This window comes from Hippopotamus amphibius, chromosome 7, assembly GCF_030028045.1.
Source record: "Hippopotamus amphibius kiboko isolate mHipAmp2 chromosome 7, mHipAmp2.hap2, whole genome shotgun sequence".
Taxonomy (NCBI): Eukaryota; Metazoa; Chordata; class Mammalia; order Artiodactyla; family Hippopotamidae; genus Hippopotamus; species Hippopotamus amphibius.
Genome location: NC_080192.1, coordinates 78,480,006 through 78,504,856, shown reverse-complemented (window position 1 = coordinate 78,504,856; position 24,851 = coordinate 78,480,006). Strand labels below are relative to the sequence as shown.

Genomic DNA, 24,851 nt, shown 5'->3' with positions numbered 1-24,851 from the left:
GGCCACAGGACACTTCTGCTGGGCCTGTCCCCGTGCAGCCTAATGATCTGTGGTCACCTACCCATCACCGCCATCCACCTAGGCCCTCCTCATAGGCAGGACACCTCTTATTCATCTCTATTGCCCCAGAGCCTGGTGCGGTAACTGCAGCTCGGGCTGATCGTGTGAAACTGATAACATCTGACTGGCCTCTACCTTCGGAAGAGCCACTTTATGAGGGCTGCCCCTGCTGGTCCAGTGGTTAAGACTCAGTGCTTTCAATGCAGGGGCACAGGTTCGATCCCTGGTCAGGGAACTAAGATCCCACATGCCATGCGGCGCGACCAAAAAAAGAAAAATAAAATAAAAAATACAAAATGCCTACTTTATGACTCCACCTCATATACAGTAGATATTCAATCAATGTCCAGTGAAGGAATAGGCACGGACATGGTTATAACAGCACTGGTGTGCCAGCAACCAAGCTAGGATTTCTGGTCAACCCAGTAACAGTGCCGAGCAGCTGTGATATCTCCATTTCCCGATGAGGAATCTGAGATAACATGTGGACGAGCTTAGCCCGGGGAGGATGGTTATTCCATGTTCAGTGTGTGCTGACGATTATTCCAATCATTGTCCAGGGCCAACAGCTCCCCGAGAGCACAGCCAGGATTTGAACCCAGGCTGGCCTGGCTCCAATCAGGCTGCCTTGCCAAGCAGTGTCCACTCTGGAAATGCACTAACTGGAGGCTTCTGAAAGGAGGCCCAGTCAACAGGGTCACCACGTGGACATGTGCAAACTATAAACCACTTGGCAAGTCTCAGACAATGAGTAATTTCAAGGTAAGGAACAAAATTGAGGGAGCTGGTTTGAAGTTTTTGAGCCGAGCGATGCAATATTTCAAGGAGCGTGTGGGCCCCAGCCGCCTGCCTGGCTGTGCTTTCCTCTGTAGAGTGAGGACGAACGAGGTTCACAGGGTGACCACACAACATGCCAGGGTGGAGAAGACGCGCCTCTTACCTCTTTGCTCTGTCTTTCTCATCTTCATCCATTAGATTGTCTCTGCAGTTTTTCCTGCAAAAAAAAAGAACAGATGATGACTGTGTGATTCTCGACCTTTCTCACAGGTCTTTCTGGTTGCCATCATTTTGGTCTGATCTGATCTACATGCCTTAATCCACAGGTTCTCAAACTTTCTGGTTCCAGCAACTCTTTGTACTCTCAAAACTAATATGTATAAAATAGATAACTAATGAGAACCTGCTGTATGGCACAGGGAACTCCACTTTGCTGTACAGCAAAAACTAACATAACATTATAAAGCAACTCTATCCTAATTAAAAGAAGAAGAAAAAAAATGACTGAGGACTCTGAAGAGCTCTTGTGTATGTGAGTGAAAACTGAGACCTCTTAAATATACAATATTCCATTAAGCATCAGAGAGATGTTGTCAACAGATCTCCAAAAGCTTCTGGAAAAGTCCACAGTCTACTCAGGAGAGTAAATTGGCACGTGATATGTTAATATTAGGAAAATTGTTTTGACCTCACAGACCCCTCTGCATCCCTAGGTCACACGTTGGGAATTGCTTTCCGGACCCAGCTCAACAAAGCATTTGTTTATTTCAAATCTGAAACCTGCAAGCTGCCTGTGATGCTCTAAAGGGGAGCATTTCTTTGTTTATCTGTCATTCAAATACACAAACTCCTCTTATGCAGCCTGGAGGGAATGGGGGCCCCCATGGAGTATAGATGCTGTCCTTCAAGGCAGTGGTCCCCAACCTTTTTGGCACCAGGGACCAGTTTTGTGGAAGACAATTCTTCCACGAATGATGGGGAACGGGTATGGTTCAGGTGGTAACGCGAGCGATGGGGACCAGCAGACACAGCTTCTCTCGCTCGCCCAGTGCTCACCGACTGCTGTGCAGCTCGGTTCCTAACAGGCCACGGACCGATATCAGTAAGGGACCCCTGCTTTAAGGCACGTACACCCTCTAGATAGTCAAGGCACACTGATGCGAAAAATGAAGTAACAATCCAGGGATATTCTTACAGCCCCAAAGCATCAGAGACGACCTCACCATCTGGGCCTCTGCTCTCCTGGGCTTCTGGATCAAAGCCTCTTGGGCCCACTGACCCAGTGTCCAATGCCACATGCAGGCCTGTGGTCCTTCACCCCTCAGAGCCACATCCCTGACTCCTTTTCCTTCACACGTCTCCTAGACTCCTCTCTGTCTGGGGGGCTTTCCCTCCAGCCCCTTCATGCAGAAAGATTTTAGGGTGTCCCTGAGGCCAGAGTTAAGGGAACTGGAGGCAAAGTGTGATGGAGATACAGGTAGGGACCATGGAGAAATGGAGTCACTGAGGCCCACACGCTTCCAGTCTCCAAACAGAGTGCCTGACGTCAGAATTCTGGAATCAACACTTTGCAAAAATGCACTAACATTTACTCTTGAAATTCCAAGTTCTAGATGACATTTTTTTTAATGAAAATAACTCATTTTATAAAAAAGCCAGTATGAATTTTATAACAGAAGCAGACAGGATATTAAGAGAAAGAATTATTATAGGTCAATCTCATTCAGGAACGTGGATATAAAAATTCTAAACCAAACAGCAAATCCAATAGAACCGTATATGAAAATTGTAACATTAGATAACAATTTTTAGTGAGACAAATGAATCTTTTCTCCGAGATAATTTTATTTTGTGGTTTTGGTCTGCTGTGAGCCCAGGCATGAGGCTGAGCCAAAGAGGAAAAGGAATTCTACAGCCACAGCCCCTGTTTACTCACAAGGCTCATTCGGTAAATAGCAGGCATATTTTAGTGATAGATTTGCAAGAAACACCATTCAGCAGTTGAGGCTTGTGTCATAATTAAAATGGGGTTAGCACATCTGCAAACAGGCATCTGCCTGATGTTTTCCAGATGGAATCTGTTCAAAACTTTAAGGCATGAAAAATGCGGTCCATTCCTTTAATGATGTGCTACCCCAGGTCTGTGCTCCGAGGAAAGTGGTGCCTGCCCGTGTGCCGAGGGCATGAGTCAAGATCCAGCCATGGTAAAAGGGTAAAAGTCATGCCCTTTACCAGGCGCCCCTGGATGGAGCACAGTTACGGGAGGACATGGGCTTCAGTCCACTTTACTGAGGATCTGGAATCCTGTTTGGATGACAGGGGTTGCTTCATCATACATGAAACATCTACGAATGACTAACAGCTATTCTGTATCAACCACGTCAGCTCTGATTTCTCTCTCTCTGTCCTTAAACACTTTCGGAATCCATGAAGCCCTGATGCTCTCCACCCACTTCCTCTTCTCTCCCATCCCTTCCATTTCCTTGCCTGATTCCTGTCACTTGACCCCTAAGTCGCTCTGCTCCACTGCACCTGGAGGAAGAGAATGCACCTGAGCCACGTTCCCCAGGAGCACCTGCCCCAGAAGCTGCACGCCAATGTCCTGTTGTGTCACACGTGTTGTCCCCTGTGCCCTCCTCATGTCCATCAACAGAGGAATGGATAAAGAAGATGTGGTACATATATGCAATGGAATATTACTCAGCCATAAAAAACAATGAAATAATGCCATTTGCAGCAACATGGATGGACTTAGATATTATCATACTAAGGGAAGTAAGTCAGAAAGAGAAAGACAAATACAATATGACATCACTCATATGTGGAATCTAATTTAAAAGAGATACAAGTGGGCCATTTTGCCGGTGCCTGCAACCGAGTGGGAGTGGAGTGGAGCGGCCGCTGTTGCCGACTCTTTCCTCCTCCCCACGGTCCAGTCAGCGGGTTGATTAAGCCATCGGCCCTCAAGCTGAGACTTGTCTCTTATTTAGTTCTGGGGAGCGCCTGGCTGACATGAGTGATGTAGAGGAGAACAACTTCGAGGGCAGAGAGTCTCGCTGTCAGTCAAAATCTCCAACTGGAACTCCTGCTCGTGTAAAATCGGAGAGCAGGTCAGGATCTCGTAGCCCATCAAGGGTTTCCAAACACTCTGAATCACATTCTCGATCAAGATCAAAATCCAGGTCGAGGTCAAGGAGGATTCTCATAGGTGTTACACTCGATCCAGATCCCATTCTCACTCTCATAGGAGACGATCTCGAAGTAGGTCCTATACACCAGAATACCGGCGTCGAAGGAGCCAAAGTCATTCTCCAATGTCTAACCAGAGAAGACATACAGCCAGCAGGGCAAATCCAGATCCCAGCACTTGTCTAGGAGTGTTTGGCCTCAGTTTGTACACAACAGAGCGAGATCTTCGTGAAGTATTTTCTCGATATGGACCATTGAGTGGTGTCAATGTGGTTTATGACCAGCCACCTGGACGATCTCCAGGATTTGCTTTTGTTTATTTTGAGAGAATAGATGACTCAAAGGAGGCTATGGAAAGGGCAAATGGAATGGAGCTGGATGGTAGAAGAATTCGTGTGGATTATTCTATCACCAAGAGAGCACACACACCTACACCAGGCATATACATGGGCAGACCAACTCATAGTGGTGGTGGCGGTGGTGGAGGCGGTGGTGGAGGTGGCAGACGTCGAGATTCTTACTATGATAGAGGATGTGATCGTGGGTACGACAGATATGAAGACTATGATTACCGGTACAGAAGAAGATCGCCTTCTGCTTACTATAGTCGATACAGATCACGATCAAGAGTGGTTGCAGTTGAGGACATCTTTTTCTTTTTTTTTTTTTCTCTTTCTCTTTTTGTTTAATTCTGGATTTCCCCAAGCTTCTAATCCTTTCTACTCCTTAAAAAGAACCCTTAAAAAAATCTTTGGTTTGTTTAGCATCTAACACTTTGTCAGTTGTATTGCTGTTTTCCATCTCTTTTATTATATTCTTAAAGATATAATTGTTGTCGTTTTGAGTAGTTAAACATCTTGAGTAAAAAAGGAGCTGCCAGTGTTATGCTTTGTAAATGATCTTTTTTGTTTGTTTTTTGCTTTTACAGAAAGTTAACTCCTGGCTAATCAAATAAGGAGAAATGATCTTTTTGAAGCTTCTTTTGTGTTAGATATTGTATTAGACATTGTATTAGAGAGCTGCATTTACTACAAACTCCTTTTTTAACTTTCTTTTGGGGAAGTTAGTAACACATAAAGTAGTTCAGTCAATGTCAGGTTTGTCTGGGGTGGCATGGGGCAGTCAAATAGTTGAGTGTAGAAAGTCTGAAGCTATAGAAGAAAACACTTGGTCATTTCTTTTGAAGAACATAATTTTTGAACCCTAAAAATTATGTCATTTTTTAGAGATGAAAAGCTTGTGGACTCCTACAAGACATGTTGTATTTAAAATACATTTGTTAAAACTTAAAAAAAAAAAAAAGAGATACAAGTGAACTTATTTACAAAACAGAAATAGACTCACAGACATAGAAAACAAACTTATGGTTACCAAAGGGGAAAGATTAGGGGGGAAGGGAAAAATTAGGAGTTTGGGATAAACATATACATGCTACTATATACAAAATAGATAATCAACAAGGACCTACTGTAGAGCACTGGGACCTCTACTTAATATTCTGTAATAACCTAGTCACATATGGGAAAAGAATCTGAAAACGAATGAATATACGTATATGTATATCTGAATCACTTTGCTGTACACCTGAAACTAATACAATTATAAATCAACTATACTCCTATATAATATAAAAATTAAATTAAAAAGTAAAAGATAATAAAGTTAAGTGCACATAAAAAAACCCAATTGCAGTAAAGTACGCATAACATAAAATTGACCATTTTAAAGTCTTCAGTTCAGCTACGTTACATACATTCATACTGTTGGGCAACCATCACCACCATCCATCTCCAGAGCTCCTTCCATCTTGTAAAACCGAAACTCTGTCCCCATTAAACACTGACTCCCCATTTCCCCTCCTTCAACCCCTGACCACTACCATTCTACTTTCTGTCTCTACAATTTTGACGACACTAGGGCACTCACATAGGTGGAATCATCCAGGATTTGTCCTTTTGTAATGGGTTTAGCATAATGTCCCCAAGGTTCATCGTGTCTTGGCATGTGTCAGAATTTCCTTCCTTTGTAAGGCTGAATCATATTCCACTGTAGGCACAGATCACCTGCTGTTCATCCATCTTCTGTCCATGGACACTGGGTTGCTTCCACCTTTTGACTATTGTGAGGAACATGGGGGTCCCCCCCAACTTGTATTTTTGAGTTACTCTTTTACTTCATGATGTGGAAGAGCTGGAGGAGCCCCAAAGCACACAAGGGAGAAGGAAAAGGGGGAGAAAAGTAGTCCTATGAAGTCAGGTTAAAGGAACAATAGAGAAGTTTAAGGGGTGACAGCTACTTTTCTCCATTGTATAAAGAGTTTTCAATTAGAGGGGGAGAGGGATAAGTTAGGAGTTCGGGATTAAAATACACACACTACTATATATGAAATAGATAACCAACAAGGACCTACTGTATAGCACAGGGAGCTATACTCAACATCTCGTAATAACTACAATGGGAGAGAATGTAAAAGAAGAATATATATATATATATCTGAATCACTTTACAACTGAAACTAATACAACATTGTAAATCAACTATATTTCAAAAAAAAATTTTTTAAAGTTTGCAATTAAAAAGGATTTTGAGCAGCAGTTTTTTTGTTTGTTTGTTTGAATGACCACAGAATGCCAGGGAAGAGAAAAATGAGCTGAAAATGAAGGCAAAGGAGATTCTGCTGGAGCTCAGAAAATAACTGTTGATGTGATTAACCCCCAAAGTGAACAATGGTGGAAAGCCCTAGTATATTTACTGCAGATAACCACACATCTTAGATGGGCTAGACTCTTACGGGGTTTATTAGTCAGGGTCCCAACAGGAAACAGGACATAATTGCAAGGAGGCTGTTTGTAAAGGTGTAGGTGGGGGGTGGGTAGGGAAACCAAGAAAAATGGTGCAAGCACTTAGGGTTGATGTCAGCAGAGCTGTTGACACCTCTAAGGGTCAAGGGACAAGAGGGAAATGGTTACCTGAACCTGTCATATAAGGGAGGTGGCATTTGGTAGAGGGATGCAGTCAGCCTGAAGAAACCTTGTAAAAAGGAAGTCAAGGGGATAAACACCTCACCTCACTCTCTGCCCACCCTGATCCCCTCTTGTGTGTCTCCTGTTGGCCACACCAGCCAGAAGACAGAGAGGAAGGCTCCTTATGTCATCTAAACAGGGGAGAGATGGGTGCAGGGGAGGGGTACAGGGAGGGTACCCAGAACATCCCGTATATTTCATTTCTTGGGGGTTCAGTTCTGGGTTTCTTGACTTTTCCTGGAACACACACTATGTGGAATCTTTTGAAGCCTTGTTACATCTCCCGAAATTTGAAGTATAGGCATCTGCATCTAGTTAACTACTCAAGAAATAACAACCAATAATAATGATTAGAGGCTGGGGGAAAGAGCACTTGGAACTAAATCAGTAATGATAGGTTATAATCCAGAGAAAAACCTATTCATGAATCCACTGGTACAAGTAAATAATTAAATGAACAAATAAATGGAGGAGGGGACAGCTTTCCCTTACAGAAGAAGAATTTCAGTTAATAACTGTGGAAGGAAGAAGGGAAATCGAAGATCACCATCAATACCCCAAAGTAATAACTGTTGCCGGCAAAATCCACTGAAAGTAATGGGCAAAAGTTTGAGAAGAATCAGGTTATTTGCATAGTTCAAAGCATCTCCCTGAAGATATTAATTATAAAAGAAAAATAGTAACTTTATAAGAGGAGAAGATTGGCAGACACCACCTTCACCTGGGGTCAAAGTTAACATCACCAGGATAAGTTATATCCAAGTTTTTTGTTGGAAATAAGCACTCATTCTCTTGGGTATACATGCCTAAGAGTGTACCTGCTGGATTTAGTATAGCCATATGCTTTCTATGTTAGAAACTGCCCAAATGTGCCCCAAAGTGACTGTACAGTTTTACATTTGCACCAGTAGTACACGAGAGTTCCAGTGTCTCCACATTCTCACCTAACACTTACATCATCTTTTTATTTTTAGTCATTCTAGTGGGCGTGTTGTGGGATCTCACTGGGATTTAACTTTGCATCTCTCTGGTGACTGATGATGCTGAGCATCCTTTCATGGACTTATTTGCTATCTAGACAGCTTCTTTTGTGAGGTGTCTGTTCAAGTGTTTTGACCACTTTTCTTTCTTTTTCTTCTTTTTTTGAAGAAATTGCGTGTCTGTCTTCATCATACTGATCTGTATAAGTTTCTCTCTTTTGAATATAAGTACTTTGCTGGATATACGTATTGTGAACATTTTCTCCCCTGTGGCTGGTCTTTTAACTCTCTTGATGGTGTCTTTTGACAAACGGTTCTTAATTTTGATAAAGTGTAATTTATATATTTTTAATTTTATGGTTAGTAATTTTTGTGTCCTAAGAAGCCTTTGCCACCTCAGTGTCATGAAGAGTTATCCTATGTTTTCTTCTAGAAGCTTCATCATTTTAGCTTTCACATTGATTTAGACCCCAATGGAAATTAAATTTTATGTTGGTGTAAGATAGTGGCCAAGGATCATCTTTTTCGTCCCCCATCTGTATCCTCAGTTGTGCCAGGATCATTTATTGAAAAGACATCTCCCAACTGAATTCCATTGGCATTTTGTCAGATACCTTGTGTGATCCTATATGTATATTTACAGAATCTCTGTCAGTTCCATTTCTCTACAGGGTATCCTTAAAGTTCAGACATACAGGATAAACTTGTTTTTTAAATAAACCTTATTTTTTAGAACAATCTTAGATTTATAGAAAATGCAAAGACAGTATTGAGAGTTCCCACATATCCTGCACCCAGTTTCCCCTGTTATAAATACCTTAGGCTACTATGGTGTATTTGTCACAATTAAAGAACAAATACTGACACTGACGCATTATTATTAACTAAAGTCCACACTTCATGTATATTTTCTTAGTTTTTCCCTAATGTCCTTGCTCTGTCCGAGGATCCCATCCAGGACACCACACTCCATCTAGCTGTGATGTCTCCTTAGGCTCCTCTTGGTTGTGACAGTTTCTCAGACTTCCCTTGTTTTTGATGACCTTGACCATTTTGAGGAGTATTTGTTGAGTGTCCTTCAATTTGGGTCTGTCTGATGTTCTTCTCAGACTGGGCAGTTGGGTTTTTAGAAGAAAGCCCACAGAGGTAAATTACCATTCTTTTAATTTATTATTATTATTATTATTTTGGGGGCCCACCATGTAGCATGTGGGATCTTAGTTCCCTGACCAGAGATCAAATCTGTGTCCCCTGGAGAAGTGTGGAGTCTTAACCACTGGACCACCAGGGAAATCCTAAAGTACCATTCTCATCACATCACCTCAAGAGTATTAACAGGCTCTATCTCTGTTAAGTTGACCATATTCACCTGGCTGAGGTAGTAATAAACTTATCTTCAAATTGTATGGTAGTTACATTTCATATAACACGTGCAATATGTTTTTCTTCAACTTCCAGATATCCTGTTTTCAGATGAAGAATCTCTAAACTTAAAAGAGTAGATCCAATTATTAGTCTCAAAAAAAGTACACAAAATACACTATTTTCCCTGTGTTTTGAGACTTTGATATATGATTACTGAATTTTTACCAGATTAACAGTTGGACCTACGTTTAAACTTACAGGCACTTCATCTGGAAACACACTGAGCGTTTTGTTTGAAAACATAACTAATCTACTGTTTAAACTTACTGTATGTTTCCTGACCCTGAGGCATCTTGTATTTGTCTGTTTCTAAGCCAGAACCACATTTTCTTAACTCCTGGAGTTTTGAAGGAATTCTTGACATCAATGGAGTGTGAGCCTTCCAACTTTGTTCTTCTTCTTCAAGATTCTTGGCTATTCTAGGTCTTTGCGTTTCCATGTAAGTTTTAGAATTGACATTGTCATTTCCATAAAAATGCCCGCTGTGATGTTTATTGGGATTGTGTTGAATCTAGAGATCAATTTGGGAAAAACTGAATCTTAAGAATGTTGAGACCTCTGATGCACACACAGGCGTCTTTCTGTGGAAGGGCACTGAGGTGTATTCACCGCAGCAGTAAGATGACATCCACGTGTGATGTTCCGTGATTCAATAGATATTCCCTGAGAGTCTGGGCAATGAGCATCGCCCCTGCTCCCGTGGTGCTTAGGTGGAGGCGGGAAGCCACAAGCATGTAAGTAAAGGTATGGCGTGTCATTGGTTATAAGTGGTGTGGAGAAAGATAAAGGAGAACCTGGGGGAATAGGGAAAGCTCTGGTGCTTTAGGGGCTCACGGAAGGCCTCACTGGTAAGGTGATATGTGAGCCATGGCCTGAGGGAAGAGAGGATGGAGCGTACAGACAGCAACAGGAGCCAGGAACAGCAGAGAGGCCGTAGTGGATGGGGTTAGCCTGGGGGAGACACGCCGGGGAGACTGGACAGAGTCTGGCCTTTGCTCTGGGCGAGATGGGAAGGAAGGCACTGGGGGTTTGAATCAGAGGAATGACCTGCCTCAGACCTAAATGAGATTAATTAAGTTGGCAAGTATGAAACTACCAGCAAGCCTGGCTTACAGCAGACACTCAACATCTGGTTCCCCACTTGGATGGCAAGGACTAGGTACAAGGTGTCTTTACCCATTACCCAGGCTACGATCTCTAGCCCAGCTCCTTACCCATATCAGGTGCTCAATAAACATACGAGGAATGAAGGAGAGAGGGAGGGAGGCAGATGGGGAGGAAAGGAAGGACACAGCCAGGACCAAACCTTTGTCTGAATTCCCGTGCGATTGACTAATACCAACTCCCACAAATGCCTCAATGATCACAGTTAATCCAGGGTACCAGTACTTACGAGCTACATTTGAAGGTGCAATTACACGCTGATGACTAAAAATTAAAACGAAAACTGCCGTGTGTGCAGGAGCTATTGACTAAAGGGAAAATCCACTTCGACCAGTACCTCCAGGAGAAGCCAATGGCTCCTCACCAACCCTCGGCGGCCACCACGTTCCGGAAAAGCATCATCTCGTTTCCTCTCCATCCAATTCTGTGGGTGAAATGGGCCATAGCCTCCTCTCCTTAAGAATCATGAAGACTGAGCTGTCCAGGGACCCCCGGCTCTGCAGACAGAGCCCGCCCTCGGCTGCGTCTCCTCGAGCTGACCCATTGCCTGCTCAGGATGTGTGGGCTTCTGACCTCAGAGGCAGCCCAAGTTCAATTTCAGCTCCGACCTACTTGTTTCATGACCTCAAGCAAATCCCTTAAACTTCATGAGGCCACCAGGCAGAGAGCGTGTAAGGTGAAAGTGAGAGGTGCATATGTGCAAGGAGGGCCAGGGTGTCCCTGCAGCACAGAGGGCCTCAGGAGAGTCCTGTTCACCCCACATCTGCCCCGTGTAACCACCCGAACCTCTACATTCCCGCCATGGTCCTGAGCCCTCGCAGAGGCAGGTGCCTCCAGCCCCATCCTTTTTCCTTGTCTGCCTTAAATTTCAATGAACACACTCTCTGCCCAACGAGGTCGCCATGGGGTGAATGGGGTCGCACAGACCTCAGCGGCGCTCCTGACCAGAGAAGAAAGGGCTGTTTAGGGGGGAAGGGAGCTGTCCAGCAGGGACACCAGACACGCGCTCCCACCCCACCTCCAGAGCCTACCTGTGGCTGCCGGCAAGCAGGGTTACGGAGTCCCTCATTCATCTGTCCCTGACACCAAAGGGGCATCAAAAAATATTTTAACTACTATGAATCACAATATCATTAATGACGATGAGGAGTAGAAGCTGGTACTTAAACCTATAACAGGTCTGTGGGCAGAGTGGGGTTATGGTTCCCGCCTACTAGTCAGTGTCGAAAACTATGTGTGTAGGCGTGGCGGAAAGACAGACGGACAGACACACACACACACACACACACACAAGGTGGTGCTGCCTGCAGCATCTAGTGATAAGCTAATAGAAACAGGTCCTTGTGAGGATGGGAGGGAGAGGAGAGAGGGAAAGAAACACAGGTGGAAATGACCAAGGATGCTCTCGATGAGCATCCAGTGACTTTAATTGAACAGAAGGACACAAATGAGGTCTGCAGATGACATCCCCATTACCTAAAATTCTGCCTCCAAGGGCTCTTTCTCACAGGCATCTACTCCACCATGGTTTGCGACTCTGGCCCTTGAACAGGGACCAGTAAGTGGCAGTGTGACTGTTTTCTCATGCCACATTTGCCCTGGGTTCCACAATGAGTCAGCAGGGAGACAGGAGATTAATGTATCATATAGGGGGCAGGGACCCCCCCGGGGACTGGCAGCTCACGCCTGGGGCTCCAGAGAAGGCTATGTGCAACCTACATGGAAAGGTATGTCATTCTCCTAAAGCAGGGGTTTCTATAAAGGGCCACCTGCTGAATATTTTAGATGCAGACCATCCAGTCTCTGCTGCAACCACTCAACTCTGCCACTGTAGTGTGAAAGCAGCTGTAGATGGTGTGTCAGTGAGTGGGTATGGCTGTGTACCAATAAAACTTTATTTGTAAAAACGAGCTGGGGGCCAGACAGAATCACTAGAATTGGTGCTCAGCCCTCCTTTTCCATGTCTTTTTAATTTTTAACATTTTGCACAGTCTCGAGAGGCCCAATGGGTCACTCCACATCATCATGAATTTCCCCTAAGCCTACTGCATGGCAAGGCCCATGTTTTTTCAAACTAAAATCATGACGTTTTCAAATTGGCAGAGAAATGGTTTGAATCACAGGCCCCAAGGTAACTGGAAAATCTGAATATTCCTCCTCATCGTACCAACCAAACCTGGTGACTTTCAATCATGACAAAGGAAAAACACTGCAAACAAGAGCAGGTGGAAATCCAAAGAGGCAACGCCATGCAGATATCTCCCCAGTTGGCTGGGCCTTATTTATTGTCAATAGCGAGCCTGCCTTCTGCCCTCCCAGCCGGCCCCTGGTGAGGGGACCTCATGTCGTTTTCAACTAACATCTGGATCTCCCACGTGGGAGCGCGATCATGATTCTTCCTCATTATATATAAGGAATAAAAAGCCTTTGAAAAACAGTCACTGATGAGCTGCAGAGTTGACTTGTCTCCCTTTGTCCTTTGGGGGAGGCTAGGAAATCACTTCCACATTTTAATTCTTCCTCTCCAGGGCACATCATTTTTGTTGCAATGATTCATTCACCGGGGGAAAAATAGTTCTTCTAAAGGAAATGGACAGTGCCAACCCACGAGACACCCGCTCCTGCAACCCCAGTTCCCCTCCAGCTGGGGAATTCTCAGCATGATCTCTCACATTCGGCAACTTGGGAAAAGTCAAGGTGGATGGGTCCATTCTTCACCGAAGCTTCACCAAAGCTCCCCCCACTCCTTCCCTGACTAGCTGGGGCCTCACGGAGCCAGACTCCCAGGAGAAACCAAGGAGAGACCCTTCCTCAGTGAACTTCCGTGACCATATGGGAATCATCCCACAAGCATCTCCAAGGTCAAGGCTGAGGCTTTGTTTGCCTGTTAGGACCATGATGCCCCCTTCACGCTTTCCTTTTTCCAAGGGTCTGATGAGTCATTTGTCAGGGAAACCGTGACATAAGCAATGAAGGAATGGAAGGAGAAAGTTAGAAACTTTGTTATTAAGTAAATTCGCAATGACATTGTTCGGTCAGCAAAGAATTTCCATAATAGAAATCATCGCCACATCTGGATCGAAGGGTCATCCTAACATGACGGGATTCTTGCAACCTTTGGAACGTCTGTTCTAATTGCTAACAATTCCTTTTAGGGGCCCCTTTCTAAAGAGTTTAGACTGCACGGTGTAAACCGGAGTCAACTAGAGAATCTGATGGGTGACAGTGTGTGGTCAGGATGTGGACAACAGATGCCTATAAAAATCAGCAAGAGGGGGAAAAGGAGATTTATGAGTCACGCTCGGCACTGAGTCAGTGAAAGCCTTTGTTGGAGCCACCGTTCAGCTGCCACAGACAAAAATGAACCCGTAAAACGCTGCTGCAGCCCAGCATCTCTGGCCACGTAACCGTTGGTCCTGACGCTCCTTTGGGTCTGGGAGCGCTCATCCTAACAGGCTCAAGTTTGCCAAGGGAGCACAAGAAAAAGAAGATGTCCTTGAAATGAGAAGTCATATTTGTTTTGGACACCCAGGCTGTGGAGTTTGTGGCTTAATATAATAGCTTCAAATAACGTTTAATAAAAATGTGGGATGCTTCTGTAACTGCGAACTGTGGGAGGCAGCAAAATTAGTTTGGGAGTGAATGAGATCTAGGTTTGCCTGTCCTCCAGACTCTTTAGTGGTCCAGATAGAGCCCAGGGAATGATGACCTCATCTGTAAATGGGCAATGGACTGTGATCCCCGCTGTCCACTGTCCTCCCGAGAACCCATCAGGACAGCTCATCTGTGTGAAGTACGTAGCAGAGGGCGGGCTGGGCAAGAAAGGTGAACCGCCTCCTTTCCACGGCGCAGTGAGCAGAAGCCATGACTTTGGAATGAGAGTGAGTCAGCATCTTCAGAGCCACAGGTAATTTACCTACTGCCGCACACCTGGTTGGTACCAAACAGCCTTACTGGGCATTGTCTTCCCTCCTCTCCCATCATTGCAATCACTTCTTTTCTTTATAGTTTAAACAGAGAGCACTGTCTTCCCCGCAAAGCCAGGGAGCTTTGGCCCACCAGCTCCGCTCAGAGCTCAGGGGCCCCACAGAATGCTCTTCCTGATGCTTCCAACTCTACTGCGACTCTCCGTGTTCACTTTTCACAGGTACCCGTGAAGTTAGAACATCCCGTGCTCCTTCTCTCGGCCCTCTAGGTACAATTCAGCTGAGCACAGTTCCCTGGGGGATGTGGCGGTGTTGCCCGGGGTAGGGGGGAGGGAAGATTCTCCGGGGGTGGGGGGCTGGAAGGTCCATCCAATCTGCCTGGACACCCCTCCCCACCTAACATGAGAGTCTGGGTTAACGGAGCCCATGGTTGGGAAACCGGCCTTGGTGACTGACACCCAGACCTGCCAGTGCTGAAAAAGAAGAGGCGGGCTCTTTGTGGCTGGCAGTGTCTCTGCTCCAGGCCATGCTGCGCTCCATGTGCGGTCCCCGGGGGCCCAGCCCTACCCAGTGGGAAGCAGCTCCTGATGAGGGAGGGGGTACCACCCCCTGGTGAACAGCTGAGTTCATGCGACTAAGGACCCGTAACAGGAAGGCCCCATGACCACAGTCATGTTTTGGGATGCCCCAAGGGCTTTAGGTAGATAATGATTTCCAACAAGAATACTGTCTTACCCTCTCCCACTGGATGCCCACCCTCAAAGCATCCCCACGCTAAGCACATCAATGGCCCCAGTCTCCCTGGGGCTCCCCAGCAGCACCTTGTACTCTGTCTCTCCTTCCCTGGCTGCCACTGTCAAATGCACACCTGGGTCTGCAGGACAGAGGGCCACAGGTGGGCCATAAACGTCCTGGAAGCTGGTCTTTCTCCTCAAGAAACACTTGCAGGCCCTTTGCACGAAGTCTGAAGAAAGGCCTGCCCTCCGGACACGAAGGGGAGATGAGATACAGAACAGACACAAACAGCACGTTGGGCAGGAAACCCCCAGCCCCACCCCCGAGAGGGGACTTGAAGCATCTCCACCAGGAAGACCCGGCCGTAGGTGGAAAGAAAGCCACTGGCCGAGCCCCAATCCTGTTGATCAAGCAAGTGGAGCATCAGCAGGTCCAGAAATGTCTGGTTTTCTCACATCTAAAGGTCAACCGAGCAGGACTGGAAATATCCAGTTTCCCCACTTTGTACTTTCAGATATTCATGGCGTTAAAGATATCTTAGAAGACCTCCCTCTTTATTCACATCCGCCCCTGGACAGCACTGCAGAAACTCCAAGGGGAGTGAGAAAGATATTTTTTCTTTCTAAAAAGAGACTGAGCTCTTTCCTCCTATAAACATCTCCTGGCGTGACCCCAATCAATACACAATTTGCCCATTGGCCCGATGCCCTTTCTGCCCCAGCTCTGAAGCCGGGGTGGAGGCTTCAGAGTTCAGGCTTCAGGGAGTGTACAAGACGTGACCCATCATCAGGATATGCTCAGCTGGGACTCTGGGACGAGAAAATGCAGGCCCAGAACAGCTTCTGGGAGGCATTGTGCTGGGCACGTGATACACGAGTTAGTGAAATAAACGAGGGGTAAAGCTCAGCTTCCAGTTTCCCACATCAGCTTATTCAATCACGATGATCTCACCCTATGTTTGTTCCCTGGACGACTCTAACAGACATTATCCTGCGCCCACAAGCAGCAATGCAGCGACATACAGCTAAGAATAAAAGTGTGTGTACCGGTCAGAATGGCCATCATTAAAAACCTACAAATAACAAATGCTGGAGAAGATGTGGAAGAAAGGGAACCCTCCTACACTACTGGTGGGAATGCAAAGTAGTGCAGCCTCTATGGAAAACAGTATGGAAGTTCCTCAAAAAACTAAAAATAGAGTTACCATCTGATCCAGCAATCCCACTCCTCGGCATATATCTGGAAAAGAACTCTAATTCAAAAAGATACATGCACCCCAATATTCACTGCAGCACTATTTACAATAGCCAAGACATGGAAACAACCTAAATGTCCATCAACAGATGACTGGATAAAGAAGATGTGATATATATGTGCACGCATGCACATACACACACACACATGCACACACGGGAATACTACTCAGCCATAAAAAAGAACAAAATAATGTCATCTGCAGCAACATGGATGGACCTAGAGATGATCATACTAAGTGAAGTCAGTCAGAATGAGAAAGACAAATACTGTATGATCTCACTTATATGTAGAATCTAAAATACAACACAGGTGAACTTATCTATAAAAGAGAAACAGTCATAGACATAGAGAACAGACTTGTGGTTGCCAAGGGGGAGGGGGTTGGGGAGGGGTGGATTGGGAGTTTGGGATTAGCGGATACAAACTATTATACATAGGATGGATAAACAACAAGGTCCTAGTGTAGAGCACAGGGAACTATATTCAATATCTTGTGATACATCATAATGGAAAAGAATATGAAAAAAGAATGTGTATATAACTGAATCACCTTGCTGTACAGTAGAAATTAACACAACATTGTAAACGAACCATACTTCAACAAAATAAGCAAAAGACAATGAAAGTGTGTGTAACATACACCTTCTGTTGTACACCCCCAGGGCTCAGAGGATGCACCTGAATCCCTAAGCGTGGTATCCACAGCCCTCGGCGATGAGCCGCCTTTGTGACTTCAGCTACCCCCACCCCATCATGTCATTCCCCCACCCGTGCCCCCCGACATCTGCACTGCCATGACATCCTCCTGCTTCCACTACCACCACTCTCTTCATTCCCCCAGCCCTACCCACGCCATCCGAGGTCAGGGTCCTACCCCCCGTCCCCACTGCCACCATCCTCGCCTCATTATAACACCCGTCTGTTTCTGCCACCTTGGCCTTAGTTGTCCATCCCCCACCCCCCCTAGATGCTAAGCCCCTTGAAGGCCAGCACAGCACCCACCCTCTTTATCTCAGCAGGCTTTCGGGGCTCAGTACAGGTTCCCAGCAGAGGAGATGCCTGGCGGGAGAGCTTCCATTTAGGAATCTGTTTTTAAAGTTTGGAGAGAAGCCAGGCCTTCGGTGCCAGGAGTCATTCCCCATAACACAGGCTCTCCGGCAGGGAGGCTACCCTGGGAGCCAAGTGGCTCCTGTGCTTGGACAGTGTCCCTGGGTCACCTCGGGCCCCAGATCCCAAACCTTTAGACTAACAGAAAACAGGGCAACCAGATTAAATCACGTTCCCTCCGAAGACTGCCATCTGTACGACGCGGAAAGCTCCTTGCGCTGCCCAGCCCCTCTGGACAACGCTAAACAGGCTTAGCCTGCTGTGGGCAAACAGGAAAAGTAGGTCAGCTCAGCAACACAGTTCTTCCCCAGTGATGAACGAGTAATGTGAAGGCAGGGCCGGGGCCAGGGGAGAGGGGTAGCCCCCGCCCCCCGCAAACTCCTCCCCACGCCCCCGCGTCTCCCCTCCCTTGCCCAGGCCCTCAGAGGCTCTGGGCCCAGCCTGGGGGGCTCAGGCAACTTTGGGGGGCAGACAGGAGACCCAGGGAATGAAGAAAACTCAAAGAAAGTGTGGGAAAATGGGTCTTAAAATAAAACAAACTGCAGGCAGAGAACAGTGTAGACGCCCTGCGCCATTTTCCTGCCTTCAGAGACAAATCAGTTCGTGTCTTTATGGTGACGAAGTCATCTGCTTCTCTTGCAAAGGTGTGCCGTCCTGACCGTGTGCACGGACACGGCAAGCCATCTGTGGAGCGGCCTCCCACCTCGCCAGCTCCCTCCATGCTCAACTACTGGTAATAGCTGGGCACTTGCTGGGGTAAGGATGGATTTGAGTTGGATATGCCAGGACCAGTGGGCCCAGGGCCCGGGGCTGGAGGGGAAGGCGCCACGCGGTCCCTATGATGCCTGTGTTTGGTGTGGCTGCAGCTGCGCAGATGGGAAGGCCACCCCTTCTGGCCTCTCAGGCTCAAAGTCAGACAAAGCACCAGACACCTTGAGGGAGGCTCCCCGAGGCCCGGGTGATCTAACCTACTTCCAGTAGCCAGTGTCTGAAATCAGGTCTCAGGAGGGCCCAGCACAAACCTGGAGGCTGACGCTGGGGTCTCCAGGGGCCAGGTCCTGCTCCCCCGGGCTCCCAGGAGGCGCAGAGCCCCTAGCTCAATCCCTCAAAGAGCTCACTGGTGCCTCTGGAGCAGAAGCAGACCCAAGTCAGCCTGGAACCCCACAGAAGTTTCCCAAGAGAGCAGTGACCTTGTGGCCCAGGCCAGGCCAAGGTAACTGAGTCTATAAATGCAGACATATAAGATTTCCTCTGTATTTCATTTCTGTAGCAAAGGTATCAGCAGGCTTTGTCAATAAACCTTTGAGATGTGTTCAGATCTAAAAACCCACCACTTTGGGAATGTTTACCCAGGCTCTTTCAGCCTCGACCTTCTTTGAAAATTATTCTCTTTGACATTTTCAAGAACAAAAAGACAGGGGCCAGAGCATCCCTGGGCCTCGACAAGTCCTTCCTTCCTCCTCCTCCACCCCCAGGCCTCTGTTCACACACTTATTCAGCACCTACATTGTGCCCTGGGTGCCCTACCACTGGAGAAAAGGCAACGGTCTAGGAAGATCCAATGCATTCAAAGGTGACTCTATCGTTTACTAGCTGAGTGACCTCAGGCAGGTTACTAAAGCTTTCTCTGCTGGGTCTCTCCCCTTCACAGGGCAGCTGAGATTTAAGGACATAATACCTGTTAAGCACCTAGGTGGAGAGCCACAGGGTAAAAGCTCAAGGAGGGTTAGCTCAGGTGGTGGGGTTATGAAAGCAGTCAGGAACCCTTCACAAAGTGCTAGTTCTCATTTCGATAACAAATGCTGACCACAGGTGTCAATTAGCTTCATTTTCAACTTCCAAAGGTATCTACCAGCTACCAGGGGACCTGCAAGGCAAGCCTTTTAAACGTCCCTTGCAACCCAAAAGGTTCCTGTATAGGGGACGTCAGCTTGCATAACAGAATTTTCCCGAAGAGCTGCTGATAAACAACATTTCTGTGAACTGAATCATACTTTACACGTGTGAGTGGCTCACGGCCCACTCACTGGAGGATCACAGAATCCCACCCTCCCTCCTGGTCCTTCTGCAAAGCCTAGCTCACCACCAACCATCCATTAGTCTGCTTAAAAGACTATCATACACCTGGTTTCCAAGAGGCCACAACTAACTACTTTAAAAAAACAAACAAAAACTTTGAAATTCTAGGTAAAATGGGAGGAAGCTGGATTCTTTTTTTTAAATTTTTAATAATTAATTTTATATGTTTAGCCAAATTTAGCAAAGGTGAAAGTGAAATGCTGTTAAAATCAGTTGACTCCGTTAGTCCAATCTGCTCTTCAATGCATTAATTAATGCATTTTCATTATTAATCAATAATTTATTAATTAATGCAGCATTACCTCAAAGTACGTTCCAGTTACTTGATTACTTAACTAAGCAATTCAGTATATTTAATGGTGTTACATTCTTTTTTTTTAGAGGTACTGTTTATTTTAAAATTTTTATTTTATATTGAAGTATAGTTGATTTACAATGTTGTGTTAGTTTCAGGTGTACAACAAAGCGATTCACTTATACATATATCTATTCTTTTTCAGATTCTTTTCCTATAATGGTGTTATATTCTTATCTTTGCCTAAAGTCATGCAGTCTTCAATCCTTAGAATATGCTAAATTCTTGAGTCTATGAAAAAGCCATCAGATCCTTTAGAACAGAATGAAATCATCATTCCATGGCCACACTTAGATATTTTCATGTTATGAACGTAAACAGAAGTACATTTCTTTTTTGCAAACCTGTTTGAAAGAAAAGGAAACCAACCAACAAATAAAACAAAAGGAGATGGTCTGGTTTAAATGAAAACGTTAAAAAAAAAAGTTTATCTCATTTTCAGAGGGAGAAGCAATACACATTTATTGTAATTCCTTCCTTCTTTCATTCAGAATGAAAAGGTCAAAATCTTAGGCCGTTTTTCGTTAGGCAAAGTCAAGTTCTCTATCATATATATCAGATGTAATTATTAATATATATATTATTGTAAAAAATAAAATGGCAGTAAGGAATATTAAGTCCTTCCTAACTCTTTCTTCTAGAAATATTTTCTCTTTTTTACCTATATTCTCACTGAGCTACTCATTTGTGACGCTTTCCTCCTTCACATGATTTAAACTGTTTATTCTGCCTTGCTCCAGAGTAGAAGCCAAGTTCATGTCTATGTCTATGTCAGAATGACACCAGGCCAGCTTATTCCGAGGAGTGGTCTAGTGGTCTGTCTCCGGCCCTAAGCATGCAAACATTTTGAGGTCATGAAAAATCATATTAACAACAACAACAAAGCCTTTCTCAGCTATGATTTTAACAATGTATGGGTGTGTGTGTGTGTGTGTGCACGTGTGTGTGTGAGCCATGTGCTCATAAGTGTTGCATGGCAACACAAGATAGCAACACTAAAAAAAATAAATAACAACAAAAAGGACTTCCCTGGTGGCGCAGTGGTTAAGAACCCGCCTGCCAATGCAGGGGATAAGGGTTCAATCCCTGGTCTGGGAATGATCCCACATGCTGCCAAGCAACTAAGCCCTCGTGCCACAACTACTGAAGCCCGAGGGCCATGAGAAGCCGCTGCAATGAGAAGCCCTCGCACTGCAACAAAGAGTAGCCCCTGCTTGCCACAACTAGAGGAAGCCCTCTCGCAGCAACGAAGACCCAAAGCAGCCAAAAAAAATTTTTTTAATTAAAAAATTTTTAATAAAAAAAATTTAAAAAAATTTTTAACAAATTTTAAATTTAAAAAATTAAAAAAAAAAAAAAGCAACACTGTAGGATTTATAGCACCCTGAGACCTAGAATCCCAGGGGCAGGAAGAACACATTCACATCAGAGGTGGGATGCAGGTGAGTCGTACGAAGCATACGCTTTCCTCTTTCTGTTGTCTTTTAGCTTGGTTGCATAAAAACAGATGCAACCAATTCAATGAATGAATTTTCTGTCTTCCCAAGGTACTGTTTGCTTTCTGATAAGCTCCTAAGTGCCCTCATTTGGCCACAGCAGATTCAGAAAAAAGAGGAAGAAACTGAATTTGGGAAGAACAGCCTCATGGAAACTTTAAAAAACTGAAAAATATCAAAGTTTTACTCAAAAGCAAGCATCTTGAAAGCTGCCCCACGGAGCTGTAGCCAGAGCTGGGTTTAGAAGCCAGAAGCCAGAACCAGGGTCAAGCTCTCTCAAGCACCTGTCTGCTGTTGCGGGACCCGGAAGGGGGAGGATGAGTAGAGAGGAGTCCAGAGCGGGGCTCTCCATGGAATGAGAGGCTGCTCCTCTGCCTTCCACAAACTCCCAAAATGCTGCGTGCCACCCTCTAGGGTGGAACAGGGAGACTGCTCTGTGTGGCATGGGCCTCAGTCAGTGGGAACGTGGAATCAGGATCCCATGGACTGTGGTGTCAGCTCCATCACTGACCAGCTGGATGACCTTGGGGAATCACCTACTTTTCTTGGACTGTGGGTTCTTCCTTTTGTGGAATAAGAAATAACCTTGTAAACTATAAAATGTGGTCTTCTACATGGAAACAACCTAAATGTCCATTGACAGATGGATGGATAAAGATGTGGGGGGGGTGTGTGTGTGTGTGTATATACACACACACACATACACAATAGAATATTACTCAGTCATAAAAAGGAATGAAATAATGCCATTTGCAGCAACATGGATGGACCTAGAGATCATATTACGTGAAGTACGCCAAAGACAAATATGATCACTTATATGTGGAATCTACAATATGACACAAATGAACTTATCTATGAAACAGAAACAGACACACACATAGAGAACAGACTTGTGGTTGTCAAGGGGGAAGGGGGTGGGGGAGGGACAGATTGGGAGTTTGGGGTTGGATGCAAGCTATCATATAGATGGATACTATTATATAGATGCAAAAACTATTATACAGAACGGTAAACAGCACAGGGAACACTAGTCAACATCCTGTGATAAACCACAATGGAAAAGAATATGAAAATGAATGTATATATGCGTATAACGGAATCACTTTTGCTGTACAGCAGAAATTAACACACTGTAAATCAACTACACCTCAATTTAAAAAATGTGGTCGTCTAACTATCTGAAGATGGTGATTTAGTACTCTTCTGGGTGAGAATTACCTGCCCAGGTGTCCAGACAGGTGACAAGATGGGATGAGGAAAGCCTGGCCACAACAGCGCATTCTCCATCTGTGACTGCTCTGTGGTGACAATCAGGGCCATTCATGCTAGTTTGCTCTGCTCTTAACAGCGTATACGTTCTTAATATCCTGGAGCACGTGGTGCCTGAAGTCCAGGTTTGTGGTTCTGACATGCCTGTCTGTGAGTCAGATGTAGGTCAAGGACCTGCCTTCGGGTCTCCTGTCATGTGCTGATGCTGTCAGTGGCAAGGACTAGGCCATGAACGCATTCTGACCCTGGGGCCTCATTTGTACCACTTGTGACCAAGTTTGCTGATGGTCTGGCATAAACTCAGTCACTGAGGACAACATCTGGCCCCAGTGGATCCCAGTAAGGCCTTTGCATCCTGGACTAGGGTTAAACAAAATTAACCCTTCCATCCAAAATTTAATATTAAAGAGGTAAAACGGCAATACTTGTGGGTGGTCTGCACTGCGGTTTCTGGATGCAAATGCTTCCTCTAGTTTAGATTCCAATTCACTGTAGACTCTGTGCCCATGAGGGGGCATGTCTATGGTTGCAAGAGTAGGACACAAACGATTCTAAGTCATTTCCCGCTGGTGGGGTCATTTTTTTTTTTTCTTACGCGTGGAAGCAACTTCCATTTCTACGGCTGTCTGACTTCACGCTGATTTCTCCTCTAAAAAGGAAGACAGGTCAACAGAGCAGGCTGTCTCCCTTCCCAGCCAAGGAGAGAGCAGCCTTAGGAAAAGGCTGCCAAACACATCCACGTCTTCCATAGACAAAGCACACATCTGTGTGCGTACAGTGTGTCTGTGCACGTGCGAGTGACTTCACGGAGGCCAGGCAGAGGGTCACTGGGCCACACAACTCCAGAATACAACGTTAATTGTGTCTCCTTCGTCTGAGATGCACATAGCTCCTTCCTTCACCGTCACCGGGAAAAGTACCAGGAAATCAGTATTATGAAGTTTATGAGGATACCACAACTATTCTTTCAAAAAAAAAAAAAAAATCAAGGGAACGGGTGGTGGTGGTCACACAAAGCTACATGTGTGGTAAAATGACAGAACTATACACACACACCGTGTCGGTGCCACTTCCTGGCTTTGGTGTTGTATCTTAGCCATGCAAGACGTGGCTATCTGGGGAAACTGGGTGATGTGCACACAGAACTCAGTTCTTTGCACCTTCCTAGGAACCTATCATTATTTCAAAATAACAAGTTTAGGGGAAAAAAAAAGGCAAGGAAACAGCAAATGACAGTAAGAGCAGGGAAGACGCGAGAGCTTCGAGCCCCAAGGCTGGGCTGGGTCCCCTGTCCCTCCAGCAGGTTCAGCCCCCAGAAGACTTCTGCAGCTCCTTGAGGCCAGAACCCCTCAGTGGAGGGGGACCTGACAAGCCCACATCTATCCCACTGCTTGTGGATGCCGGACACCGTGAACACTGGGATGTGAAGGCCCATAGCCCGAGATCTGGGGCTCGGCCTGCTCTTTACCGCCTGCTCCACTGACTGATTGTCACACTCCTGGTTTTACCAAGCATCACATCACCCCCAGAGCCTGAAGACTTTCAAAGGGTAACTTGGCAAACCAGCCCTGCTGCAAATTCACACGTGGAGGGCAAATCCCTTACACTGTAAGGAGTCTATACGTGAAGCCCAGTGACCATCGGGGCAGCCAGGGCCTCCTCCCAGGCTTCCTCCCTCTCTTCTAGTCACCCTTCCCCTCCAGCTACCCTGCAGGGCAGCCTCTAGCGCCGCCATGATTCTTCAGTGACTTCTTTCAGGAAAAGGAACTGGTTTGATGCCGGAGCACTTGGCTGCCCCCCGCCCCCAGGCCTTTTGCCTTGCGTCTTGGGCCCCAGAGGGCTGCATGCAATGCTCACCATTTTACCAATGAGGAAGCCAAAGCAGAGAGGGGTTAAGAAGGTCACGCACCATGAAAATGTTTCGAGGATGTTAGCTAGTTGTGCTAGTAACAATACTTCCCCAACCAGGGGTGTCAGTACTTGGAGAGGGGCCTTGGCTCCCTCTT

General features: G+C 45.7%; 2 protein-coding genes across 3 annotated transcripts in view; one reads left to right on the top strand and one right to left on the bottom strand.

Annotated features, from left to right (window-relative positions):
- NPAS2 (neuronal PAS domain protein 2) overlaps nt 1-24,851 on the bottom strand; it is a 180,284-nt gene that overhangs the window by 99,425 nt on the left and 56,008 nt on the right. For both annotated transcript variants that reach the window (XM_057740924.1, XM_057740923.1), the window contains exon 2: nt 1,001-1,054. In XM_057740924.1, coding sequence (XP_057596907.1) covers nt 1,001-1,032 — 32 coding nt within the window. In that variant the 5' untranslated portion in view covers nt 1,033-1,054. The remainder of the gene's footprint in view (nt 1-1,000; nt 1,055-24,851) is intronic.
- LOC130856508 (transformer-2 protein homolog alpha-like) lies at nt 3,722-5,271 on the top strand. Its single transcript, XM_057740927.1, has 2 exons — nt 3,722-4,019; nt 4,085-5,271. Exons 1-2 carry the CDS (start codon nt 3,850-3,852, stop codon nt 4,713-4,715), a joined length of 801 nt encoding a protein of 266 aa, XP_057596910.1. The 5' UTR covers nt 3,722-3,849; the 3' UTR covers nt 4,716-5,271.